At 48.8% G+C, this 13,260-nt stretch overlaps 1 protein-coding gene across 1 annotated transcript; it reads right to left on the reverse strand.

Annotated features, from left to right (window-relative positions):
* Positions 1-2,546: 2,546 nt before the first annotated feature.
* Positions 2,547-12,771, reverse strand: mvp (major vault protein). The gene is made up of 17 exons (XM_079233700.1): positions 12,687-12,771; positions 11,194-11,363; positions 10,400-10,595; positions 10,149-10,272; positions 9,894-10,025; positions 9,217-9,311; positions 8,839-9,075; positions 8,131-8,253; positions 6,906-7,118; positions 6,138-6,373; positions 5,849-6,046; positions 5,558-5,702; positions 5,168-5,379; positions 4,693-4,809; positions 4,360-4,486; positions 4,093-4,281; positions 2,547-3,534 (listed from the first exon to the last, which is right to left on the reverse strand). Exons 2-17 carry the CDS (start codon positions 11,346-11,348, stop codon positions 3,409-3,411), a joined length of 2,625 nt encoding a protein of 874 aa, XP_079089826.1. The 5' UTR covers positions 11,349-11,363; positions 12,687-12,771; the 3' UTR covers positions 2,547-3,408.
* Between the last annotated feature and the right edge of the window lie 489 nt (positions 12,772-13,260).

A 13,260-nucleotide genomic window follows, 5' to 3' on the forward strand; every position in this document is an offset into this window, starting at 1 on the left:
CTTAGGTCTCGAATGGTTGGACACCGGAAACGGGCAAAGTATTATGGGTAGGCGAGTTCTTCTTCTCTGGGATATTTAGACGTCTTATTTTGTCTCTACTGCCACCTGCTGGAGGTTATTATGATATCTTCTTCTTCTTCTATAAAATTGACTGGCGGATCGCAACCAACTTGTCTAGGTGCATACCGCCACCAACTGTTCTAACTAACTAAGAAACAAACAAAACAATAAAACCCAAACAAAACAATACAAAATTTAAAAAAAAAATAATTAAAAAAAGCAAAACAACAACAAACAGTACTACTAATTAGCAGACCAACTACTTAACAAACAAACAAACTATATTGTGATAGGGCCTTCCTTTGCAGTTGTTGTCCCACTTCCTCTGCCATAATTCCCTCACTGCCTCTCTAATAACAGTTCGCTTCCTCTTTACCAAACGGAATACTCAGTATTTCCTCCTTTTTGAGTTTAAGGCCTTTCTTATCGATCCTGTCCGCTCTCTCGTTTCCCTCCACACCTACGTGAGCAGGAACCCAGCACAAATGCACACTAGTACCCAGCCTTTGGAGTCTCAACATTAGTAGATATTTCCAGCACTAAGTCCTCTGTGTAGCTGTTTGGACTCAATGCTGTTTAACGCTGCAGCAGAGTCTGACCTCTCTCTCCGGCCGGTCCTCTTCCACCCATCGCAGCCCCAAGACTATAGCAGTAATTCAGCCGTAAAACAGACTGTCTGTCATTAATCATTTTACACATACCCTAAAAAGCCCCAAGGCATTTTTTAGGATTTAGCTCGAAATAGCATACCGAAACTAAAAAGGGTTTATCTCTGCAACCACAAGGGCTATTTGAATAATTTTGGTGTTATAATAAAGGCAACCCTTGTGAGCTTTTGGTCAGATGTGTGAATATTAGTATATATGTTGCTGGCTAAGAGTAAATAAAGATTGAAACATATAGAACAAATAGAAGTTCCAGGTCCGCCTATAGAAAAAAGCACTTTCAGAATGATTATCTCCTTGAAATGATGCTTCACTAAGAAGAAGCCCTGAGGCTCTCCCAAATCATAACACAATATGTGAACAGTCTCTCTGCACTGTTCTCACTTGAAAAAGTGAAGCAGAACAAAGTCAGAGAGGTAAAGTACAGAGAGAATTCAGGCGAGGTTTCCAAAATTTGCATCTCGGCACATTTGCGCATATTTTCATATCTGTGACATTATAATTTTTTCATGTAGCAAACCTTATATTTCACTTTCATATGACTTATGGTGTTAAATAAACTTGTATCAGTGTGGATTTACTGGGGGAAATGCATTTTTTCAACAAAAAAAATAAAATTTCAAAATGTGCTGACTCAGCGATTTATGTTGCTGTGTTCTTTGGTTCGTATCTCGGTGATGCTTTGCAGCAGAGGGATTTGGTGAATAGATTTGGAATCTGTGTGGAATTGTCTTGCTTTTTGCTATTTGTCTTTTTCTGATAGCACCAAGCTACGGGCTGCTAGTTCTGGAAACATGCAGAGTGAGCTGACTCGTGACAAAATTATAACTATTTTATTTTAATAATTATTTTAGTTGGTGTTTGAGTTGTGTTGAAATGGCTTACTAATTATTGTAGCCCAGGTTCGCTTGTTTAATTTGATGTGTAGCATCAATATATTTGTTCATGATTATTGTAATGTTTTACACGGTTTAATTAAAATTTTAAAAAAAGGACCTATATAGTTCCATTCGGGGCTTTAAAGGTTAAATTCTGTTATGAATACCCCTGCACCCACGTGGCCATTCTCATTGTCGTTCGACCCATCGGTGTATATTTGCAGATAGTTGTAAGTGTTGTTGATGTATTCTTGTGTCTGATGTCCAATGTCACAGTTTTCCCCCACCCATTTTTTCCTCAGCTCTGAGTGTTACGTCCACATTGTTGTGTTGAATGATCGTACTGTGAATGAAAAGTCTAAACGTATACTTGTGTACAATATAACCTGCATAAAATACTATAATGTATAATCTTTCCTGTATAAGGCTCCTAGTGGTTGTCCTGCAACCACAGGGTCGCCGGTTCGATCCCCAGTCTCCCCATAGTTCACATGTTGAAGTGTCCCTGAGCAAGACACTTAACCCTAAAATGCTCCCCGGGCGCCTCACTAGGAGCCCACTGCTCTTTAAAATACTAAGGATGGGGCAAATGCAGAGAATACATTTCATGCATGTAAGTAAAGGTATGCACTATGACAAATAAAGTTTCTTCTTCAGTATGTAACCGATCCTGTGTAAAAGGATGTGTTTTTTGAATAGCCATATTAGGGAACACACTTCCTGTGTGGACTGCTTCTGGGTCTAAAGCTAACATTTAACAGCTCAGATAGGAGACGGCGGACTTCTACAGATATCTGTGTCTGGATAGGGAATCCCCCAGTTCTTTGGAAAACTGGACTTGTGTGTGTTGGTGACCCTCAGGTGTGTGTGTGTGTGTGTGTGTGTGTGTGTGTGTGTGTGTGTGTGTGTGTGTGTGTGTGAAGGAGCAGACAGGAGGCGCAGCAGCATTTCATCTTCTTCATGGAGAGTCTCACCCTCTCAGGGTGGTGATACATGGACTGAAGTAAACACAAACAAAACAGGAATCTTTGGCTTCAGGTTCTACGTCTGTTAAACTGGTTCTTCATCCCGGCAACAAGACAACAAGAGTGTCCGAGATGCGTTCAGGTCCAAAAGGAAATCCCAGTCTCTGTTTTAAAGAGCTCAAAGTGCAAAAGTTTCTCTGTAGAGTTTCACCTCACAGCTCATTAAGGTAAACAAGACAACAGCTGATTAAGGTAAACAAGACAACAGCTGATTAAGGTAAACAAGACAACAGCTGATTAAGGATAGAAGAGATTAATTTGTGGGATCTGATATTTAGTTCATCTTTAAATGATAAAAGGCACATTGTTTTGCTTTAAAAAGTCAATAAACTATTTTTTTTGAGTATTTCCATTGTCTCCACACAGCTCTCAACATGGCCATGGCTAAGATGGGCTAGAAGCTAACAGAGCTAACAGTTCTAACACTACCAATAGTGCGAACACTACTAATAGTGCTAATAGAGCTAATAGTGCTAACAGAGCGAACACTACTAATAGTGCTAACAGAGCAAATAGTGCTAACACTACTAATAGTGCTAACAGTGCTAACGGAGATAACACTACTAACAGTGCTAACAGAGCTAACAGCGCAAATACTACTAATAGTGCTAACAGAGCTAATAGTGCTAACAGAGCTAACAGCTTAAGCGGACGGATATTAATGCTCTGAATGTCGTATGAGAGCTTTTAAAGTCGGCTATCAGAAACAGAATCTGTTGAGGTTTACTTTTGGACAATCTATTCCCCCGCCACCCTCCTCTTCCTCCTTATTCTTCCTCCTCACTGCCCCTGCCCCTGGCCCGCCAGCGACCCCAGCAGGCCGTTGGCGGTGGTGAAGAGGTTGATGGGAGATGTCCCGTCTGTGATGAGGGTCGACTTCAAACCCAGAGCCTGCAGCATCTTCACCTGCAGGAGAGATGGTTTAAACTCGTTAGAAGAGGGCGGAGACAAAGAGGAGGAGGAGCCTGAGTTTAAAAGAGGGAGAAGACAAGGAGGAGGAGCCTGAGTTTAAAAGAGGGAGGAGACAAGGAGGAGGAGCCTGAGTTTAAAAGAGGGAGGAGACAAGGAGGAGGAGCCTGAGTTTAAAAGAGGGAGGAGACAAGGAGGAGGAGGAGCTTGAGTTTAAAGGAGGGAGGAGACAAGGAGGAGGAGCCTGAGTTTAAAAGAGGGAGGAGACAAGGAGGAGGAGCCTGAGTTTAAAAGAGGGAGGAGACAAGGAGGAGGAGCCTGAGTTTAAAAGAGGGAGGAGACAAGGAGGAGGAGCCTGAGTTTAAAAGAGGGAGGAGACAAGGAGGAGGAGGAGCTTGAGTTTAAAGGAGGGCGGAGACAAAGAGGAGGAGGAACTGGAGTTTAGAATGGTAGCTAGAGAGGTGGTATTAGTAGCAGTGGTGGTAATAGTAGTAGTAATACTAGTAGTAGTGTTAGAAGTATGAGTATTAGAGGTACTAGTACTAGCAGCGGTACCTGCAGCTCCGGCCCGGCTCTGGCGATCGCCGTCAGCGTGTCGCTGCCCAGGCTGTCCACCAGCTGGCTGAAGCGCTGACTCTCGATGTGAGCCAGGTTCTTCTGCTTCTCCACCTCCAGGACGTCCATCTGCTTCTTGTAGCTCAGCTCCTGCTCACGGGCCTTCACCAGCCGCTCCAGCTCCCCATCCTGCACACACAAACACACACAATGGTACTACTACTACCTCTTTTATTCTGAAAGGTGAAGCAGGAAGTCTGGACGTACGGCCTCGATCCTCTGGGCTTCGGCCTTCAGCTTGGCCTCGTTGACCGCCGCCTCTCCCTGAATACGAGCCGCCTCGGCGCGGGACTGAGCTTCAGCCTTGGCAGCTCCGGTGCTCTCCACCGTAGCGCTGGAGACGCAGTACAAGTACTATTACCACGCTGTAGAAATACTCTGTTACAGGTACAATGCTCTCATTAAAAAGTACTAGCATCAAACTACAGCTAAAAAGGATTAAAAGAACTCATTCTGCAGATTAACGTCTCATTGTAATGACTTTACTGCTGGGGAGTATAATCTATATTAGTATTACATCCCCCAGTGACCCCGGCTCACCTGAGAGCCTCCAGCTCCAGCAGCTCCTTCCTGGCTCTCTCAGCCTCGGCCTGGTCGGTGATCCTCTGCCTCTCCAGCTTTCCCCGGGCCTGCTGCTCCAGACGCTCCGCCTCATGCCTAAAACACACAATTTAGGTTATTAATGCGATTACTTGAAATGTGCTGACGGTACTTACAGTCCCTCATTATCTTAAAATGTATCATTTTATGAAATACGCTTCAGAAAAGCCTCCCGAACTGATTTACATCTAGTTATCTAATATGCTAGACTAAGAGAAGCTAAAGAAGCTAAGAGCGGGTAGGAGAAGCTAAGAGAAGCCAAGAGAGGCTAGGAGAAGCTAAGATTAGTATATGTGTGTATATATATATATATATATATATATATATATATATATATATATATATATATATATATATATATATATATATATATATATATATATATATATATATATGTGTTTGTGCGAGTTCGGACCGGGCCGTGGCCTCCTGGGAGCTGGTGGTGATCTCGATGGCCAGCTGGACGCTCTTCTGCAGGGCGTCCCGGGTCCGCTGGTCCACCGGCTCCACCGACTGGATGTCCACGCTGCTGATCATCAGGTGGTTCTGGTTGAAGCGCAAGTTGGGGCGGACCGCCAGCTTCTCATCGAACCCGAACACGGCCGAGCAGATGATCCGGTTAGAGTTCTACAACCGGGAGAAGAACCAGGTCTGAGTACTTCACGCTACTTCTACTCTCAGCAGAGTACTTGTACTGCGGTATGAGTACTTGTACTGCGGTATGAGTACTTGTACTGCGGTATGAGTACTTGTACTGCGGTATGAGTACTTGTACTGCGGTATGAGTACTTGTACTGCGGTATACCTTGTGGAAGTCGTCAAACTGCACCGAGGCCACGGCTCCTCTCACTCGGGAGGCGATGGCTTTGCACGAGTCTCCCACGAAGTCTGGGACCGAGAACAGAGCGGCGGCATCGGAGATGTCCACCGGGGACTTCACGTCAAAGTGCCTGAGAGGAGGAGGAGGAGGAGAGGAGGTGGAAGAGGAGGAGGAGGGGATTAAATTAGAGTCGTTCCATTATCTCTAAAAGGTCATGCGTCTCTGGATCCAAGCCCTTGTTGGTCCTGAACCCAGTCCAAGTGACCCCCCCAGTACCAGTTGTAGGAGAGCTGCAGCTGCAGCCGTGCGTGGTCGGCGGTCTCGATGGTGATGACGTCGGTGAAGAAGTCCGGGCCCAGCAGCAGGCAGACGGCCTTGATGACGTTGGCCCTCTTGGGCTTGTCCCCGGACAGCGACAGCATGGTGAACTGCTCGTCGGGTCCCAGCATCACCATGTCCGGCCCGAACAGGACCCTGAGGACGAGACCACAACCCCGGATCCCCCGTCAGCCCAGCGCGTTACCGCTGCACCCCTCCGCCGGGAAATGTAGACCCCGACACCCACCTGGCCGCCTTCTCCCTGTAGTCGTACACCTGCACGGCGGCGTTGTGGGGCACCCGGTAGGAGACCACCCTGGTCTTGTCCCTCGGCACGTCCTGTCCGGTCTTGGTCCGATCCGAGCGGCTGGCCAGCGGGTCCAGGTTGGCGGCCAGCAGGGCCTCCACGTTGGGCGGGAGCTCCTTCTGCCACATCTCCTCGTCCTGAGTCAGCATGTAGGTGTGACCGATCACGGCGCGCACCTGGGGGGGCAGCAGAAGCCCCAGGTGAGCCGGACGCGTTGTCATGGTCCCAACGAGCCACACTGGCATTTTGCACCTTTATTTTATATTTTCTTAAACGCGTGTGTGTGTGTGCGTGCGTGCTATATATATATATATATATATATATATATATATATATATATATATATATATATATATATATATATATTTATTTTATTACTATATTTTTTGCACTCGTTTCTATTTTACACCACAAACATTTCTATAGTCTCATTTTTTTCAATATAATATGCTGTTTCTGAAACTTTCATACCAATAAAGCAATCTTATTTAACATAATATTTATAATTTTATTTTAAATATTATAAATGGTTATAACATGTATCTAGTATTTATTCTAATTATTATGTATTTATTATTATTAAGTATATAAGTAATAAAATAAATAATTAATTATTTCTTAAAGTTGTGTACTTATATTATTATTATTATTATTATTATAATAAACGTTAAAAAGCCGGCGGTTTGATCCCGAGCTACCGGGTCGTACCTTTCCCGTCTTGATGTCCCGGACGTAGATGCCCTCGTTCTCGTCCAATGGGATGGCTTGCCTCCGCAGCACCACCTCCACGGCCGCGGGCGGGACGTACTCCAGCGGGCCGCGCAGCATCCAGCGGTCTCCGGGCCGGCGGAGGACGCCGCTCCTCCGGGAGCGCTTCGCCCTCTCCTGCTCCTCTTCCTCGTCCTCCTCTTCCTCCTCGCGCTGGCAGAGAGAACGGGAGAGAGAGAGGTGGAGGAGGGAGAGAAGGGTTAACATGGCGATGCATTGGAGCGGTGGAGGAGAGGGAGGAGAGGGAGGAGGAGAGGGAGGATGAAGAGGAGGAGAGGGGTACTAAGAGAACGAATGAAACCAAAAAGTTAAAAACATTTCAAAAAGCAGAAGGACAATGTAACGGATGGAGGGAGTGTAGAAGAAGAGATGAATCAAAGGAAAGGAGGGAGAGAAGAAGAAGAAGAAGAAGAAGAAGAAGAAGAAGCTGGGCTATAATGAGTCAGACATGTTAGGAAGATGGTGCAGTGATGTCAAAGCTTCATGTGTTAAAGCTGCATTCTCTCTCCTGACCACCAGCGGACGACTCCTCTGGTTGTATAGAAGTCTATGCTTCATGTGTTAAAGCTGCATTCTCTCTCCTGACCACCAGGGGGCGACTCCTCTGGCTGTATAGAAGTCCATGCTTCATGTCTTAAACCTGCATTCTCTCTCCTGACCACCAGGGGGCGACTCCTCTGGTTGTATAGAAGTCTATATAAATGACTGTACTTCTCTTGATTTATTCCCTCAGTAAACATTCTTAACATGAGTTTATGTCTCAATCTCTAGTTTCATGATGTTCATTTAGTAAATTATGTTCATTTAGAGTCATGGTGAGGTCTGCTGTGTTTCAGGGTTAAAAGGTTTCTATAGCTCAAAACACACTGGATCATAAGAGCTCAACGCAAAGCCGCCACTCCTTTTACCCACAAATACCTGCCTCGCCTCGGAGTCAATCAATCAGTGACCAGGTGTGTTGTGAGGAATTTAGACTCTTTGGACACGCCTCTGACCTCATACCGACACGCCTCTGACCTCTGACAACGAGTTTTTATGAAACGTCTTCTGTGATCAACCGGTTGCACAAGAGGATCACCACCAGAAGCTCCTCCCTCCTTTCCCTCTGAACTCCAGTGAGTATTTCTACTCTCTCGTAGTACTTCTTCTTGAGTTCTCTCCTCACCTCGGTGTCATTGAACGCCTCCACAGCTTTCAGCACTAGCCCCTCCTCCTCCGACAGCACGTACACGTCCTGGATGCCGTCTTCAAGGTCCTCGCCCGGCTGCAGGAAAAATGAGCGCTCACCCTGACGGAGAGAAAGAAAAGACCAGAATAAGTACACAATGTAAATAGAACTGAAAGTATTACTGCAGAACAGATGTTTGTGTCTTTTAGTTGATTTCAACAAATATATATATTTTTTTCCGAAAGCTCAGAAAAAAAATGTAAGACTTTAAGTCGGTTTACTTTTCTGGCCCCGCCCTCACCTTCATCATCCTCTTCTTGCCCCGCCCTCACCCTCATCACCCTCTTCTGGCCCCGCCCTCATCTTCCCCACCCTCTTCTGGCCCCGCCCTCACCTTCCCCACCTTCTTCTGTCCCAGCCCTCACCTTCATCACCCTCTTCTGGCCCCGCCCTCACCTTCATTACCCTCTTCTGGCCCCGCCCTCACCTTCATCACCCTCTTCTGACCCCGCCCTCATCACCCTCTTCTGACCCCGCCCTCATCACCCTCTTCTGGCCCCGCCCTCATCACCCTCTTCTGGCCCCGCCCTCATCACCCTCTTCTGGCCCCGCCCTTATCATCCTCTTCTGGCCCCGCCCTCATCTTCCCCACCCTCTTCTGGCCCCGCCCTCACCTTCCCCACCTTCTTCTGTCCCCGCCCTCACCTTCACCACTCTCTTCTGGCCCAGCTGGGGCTTCCCGTCCGGGCCCACCGGGTCCAGGATCACGCAGTACTGCCGGCTGCTCAGCGTGGTCACGTCCACCACACCCACCACCTCCTCCGCCACCGCCGGGATGTGGGCCTCCCGGTCCGCCATGGTGACCAGCCACTCCTCCCCCGTGCGCCGGTCCCGCCCGCCGGCGTCCTTAAAGGGCCGGAGCGCACGGACGTGCAGCGCTTTCTGAGGGGACGCAAGCACAGTTACAGGGGAGTCTTCAACATGAGGGGCCGCGACCCAGAGGGGGTCCGGAGGTACTGCAGGGGGTCGCTTAGTATTGAATGCCCAAATTCTACGTTTATACACATGCCCGGCTCTCGTCACCTTGTCCGTCAGGATGAAGGCGTTCACGATGTCCAGGACCTCTTCGTGGGCTCCGGGGAGATACGCCCCCACCTTGCTGACCATCCACTCCTCACCTGCAGCAACCACACTTATGGATTATTAATTATTACTGGACCAAATATGGAAACGTACTTTAAAGTTCTAACACTTCATTTTAAGGAGTATGCTGAAATTATTCTGCCATGAAAAGTGACACAATACGTGACCCCGCCCCCTCAGTGTGTGTGTGTGTGTGTTACCTGTGACCCCGCCACCTAAGTGTGTGTGCGTGTCTGTTACCTGTGACCCCGCCCCCTCAGCGCGTGCATGTGTTTTATCTGTGATCCCGCCCCCTCAGCCTGTGTGTGTAAGTGTTACCTGTGACCCCGCCCCCTCAGTGTGTGTGTGTCTGTTACCTGTGACCCCGCCCCTCAGCACGTGCGTTACCTGTGACCCCGCCCCCTCAGCGTGTGCGTGTGTGTTACCTGTGACCCTGCCCCCTCAGTGTGTGTGTGTGCGCGTTACCTGTGACCCCACCCCCTCAGTGTGTGCGTTACCTGTGACCCCGCCCCCTCAGCGTGTGTGTGTGTGTATTACCTGTGACCCCGCCCCCTCAGTGTGTGTGTGTGTGTGTGTGTGTGTGTGTGTGTGTGTGTGTGTGTGTGTGTGTGTGTTACCGGTGACCCGTCGGACCCCCCCTCGGTCCACCCCCTCCTTGCGAGCCCTCAGTCTGATGGCCTGGTTCTCTCGGATCACCGTGGCCTTGATGGTCTCCAACACGGCCACCTCCTTCCTGGGGATGTAGGTTCCTGAGACCAGAACCAGTCAATGTCAAGTGAACAACAACAACCGACAGCAGCTGATGACCCAGCGGGACTCAACGCATTTCAAAGTATTTATGGTTATTAAAGTGTTTATGTTATTGAACCCACCCGGCCCCTCAAACAGCCACTCGTCTCCAGCGACCCGCTTCTCTCCTCCGGTTCCCTCGAAGTCCAGCAGAGCCTGAAGACGCAGCGCCGTGTCGGGGTACACGATCTGGAGCGGGGTCACGACCTGGAGCCACGATCAACAGCCTTATTATGATCAATATGTTTATTATGGTCAATATTTTGACACACGTTTCCCGTCACAGATGATCAATGTGTTGCGGGTGCAGATCAATAACGTGATCGGCCCTGACCTGCTGGACCTCCTCCCCCGGGTACAGGGGGAACGGGTCCCGGGTCAGGCGGATCTCCAGGTCCGCGTGGCGGAGCTTGGCCTGACCCGACTGGTCGAACAGAATCTGCTGCTCGTCATCGCGGGCGACTGGGTTCACGACCACGCAGTAGTGCCGCGGGGGAACCATGATCATCCGGACCGGAGGGAACAGAACCCTGAGGGGGGCACGATCAATAACTCACACGATCAATAACATACATATGATCCAAGGTTCCTCCTACAGTTCCCTTTCTGAGCGTCCTTCCTAAGGTTCCCTCCTCAGGTCCCCCCTTAAGGTTCCCTTTCTGAGAGTCATTCCTAAGGTTCCCTCTGGTCCCCCCTAAGGTTCCTCCTCAGGTTCCTTCTAAGGTTCCCACCTCTGGTCCCCCCTAAGGTTCCTCCTCAGGTTCCTTCTAAGGTTCCCACCTCTGGTCCCCCCTAAGGTTCCTCCTCAGGTTCCTTCTAAGGTTCCCACCTCTGGTCCCCCCCTAAGGTTCCTCCTCAGGTTCCTTCTAAGGTTCCCACCTCTGGTCCCCCCTAAGGTTCCTCCTCAGGTTCCCACCTCTGGTCCCCCCTAAGGTTCCTCCTCAGGTTCCTTCTAAGGTTCCCACCTCTCCCCCCCAAGGTTCTTCCTACAGTTCCATTTCTGACCGTCCTTCCTAAGGTTCCCCCCAAGGTTCCCTTTCTGAGCATCCTTCCTAGGGTCCCCCCCCCCCTCCTCCTCCTCCTCCTTCTCCTTCTCCTTCTCTCCTCTGGTTCCCCCAGGTTCCCCACCTCTCGTTGTCCTGCCGGATGTAGGTGAGCGGTCCGATCTCCACGCGGGCGATGTTGGTGTTCTGGTCCAGAACGTGGATGTAGTGGTGGGGAGGGATCCGGATGATGGAGGCCTCCGCGGAGCCTTCAGGGCCTCGGTTCCCCATGTGAGACATGATCCTCTAGAAAAGCTGCAGAGACACGGAACCTTATGAGAACCAGCTGCTCATCTAATGACGCGTGTTATTCATTATCACAAGAAAGACATTAGTGTGCGATAATTATTGTTATTATCGCTATTATTATCGCTATTATTATTATAGCATGTATTTAAAGATACAGAAAACATATTGTCAGGTCTCATAATTAAACTTTGCATGAACACTTGATAACGACCATGAGTCTAGTTATGGATCTGAACTAAAGCCTGAGTCACAAATATGTCTGCTTCAGGGAGGAGGAAGAGGAGCAGGAGGAGGAGCCTCTGCAGGAGGAGGAAGAGGAGCAGGAGGAGGAGGAAGAGGAGCAGGAGGAGGTGCCTCTGCAGGAAGAGGAAGAGGAGCAGGAGGAGGAGGAAGAAGAGCAGGAGGAGGTGTCTCTGCAGGAGGAGGAAGAGGAGCAGGAGGAAGAGGAGCAGGAGGAGGTGCCTCTGCAGGAGGAGGAAGAGGAGCAGGAGGAGGAGGAAGAGGAGCAGGAGGAGGTGCCTCTGCAGGAAGAGGAAGAGGAGCAGGAGGAGGAGGAAGAGGAGCAGGAGGAGGAAGAGGAGCAGGAGGAGGAAGAGGAGCAGGAGGAGGTGCCTCTGCAGGAGGAGGAAGAGGAGCAAGAGGAAGAGGAGGAGGAGCAAGAGGAGCCTCACAGTCAGCATTGTTCAGTACAAAGTGCACCAGCTAGGCCCCAGACCTCCTGGACTGGCCTGACTGCTGGTTTCAGACCTCTAGACTGGTTTTAGACCTCTAGACTGGTTTTAGACCTCTAGACTGGTTTTGGGACTGGGTCTGGTTCCGGGTCCGGCTGCTGGGCCTCAGCAGTCGCCCCTCGTCCGGCTCTGAAGCCACTTCCTGGTCTGACTGCCCTGACTCATAACCATAAATCCTCGCACCAGACTCCCTCCACTAAGCCCGCACATCAAAGAGATCCTCCTCGTGCGGGCCGCTGAAGCCCTTCAGGACTTTGATCAAACATGTAGCAGTTCACATGACGCTGCTCTTCAGTTCGGCCTCCAGTAAAAAGCTCCCAGCAGCCGCAGGAGCAGATAAACCGGATTCTAAAGTCCAGCTCCGCTGCGCGTCACCGGAGAACTCGACGGGAATCTGGGCGTCAGAGCGCCGGGAACCAGACGAGAAACAGTCGCTAAAGTTTAGGTTTCCAGTGAATAAAAGTTCTGCTCGGTGCATCAGATATCTGCAGAATTGAACTTCCCTTCCCAAACATTCATAAAACATCTTAAATTGTGTTCCAGCGGACCGGAAACCCGGCCCATAAGTAGACAGGTTTTAAATGAGTTGAGTTCTTACCTCGTTCCGTGAGGCTCGGCTGCAGAGAGAGAGAGGCAGACGGGTTCTACTGGTGGAACTGCGCGAGGAACCAGCGGCACCACAGACAGCCGGTGGGCGTGGCTCCCGGAACGCTGCTCGGCAGTCACGTGATTTACAGATTCACCTGCTGCAGAGCTGCGTCACCCGGAAGCTTCCTCTCATAGTCATGTTATTATGCTCATTTATTTCATTTAATAATGCTTCGCCTGTATGTATAAATGCTGCTGTAGCAGGATTAATAAAGTGACTGTGTATCTACCAACATATATATCTCTATCATCATTACAATATTTGTAAATATTTTGTTTTCTTTTCATTATAGTTTTTATATTATATAATGCATTTGAATATATATAATACATATATAATGCAATATAATTTTGCCGTCGGCCGCTGTGCATCAGGGTTTGTGTTGGAGATTCACGAAGGAGCATATAATATAATGCAATTTTTGTTTTATACAGATGAATTAATAATAATAATAATAATAATGCATTTCATTTTTAACGTACTTTTCCTTCAAAATAATCTCAGAGTGCCACAGAGCCAATAT

The sequence above is a fragment of the Taurulus bubalis genome (assembly GCF_910589615.1).
Source record: "Taurulus bubalis genome assembly, chromosome: 17".
NCBI classification, from domain to species: Eukaryota; Metazoa; Chordata; class Actinopteri; order Perciformes; family Cottidae; genus Taurulus; species Taurulus bubalis.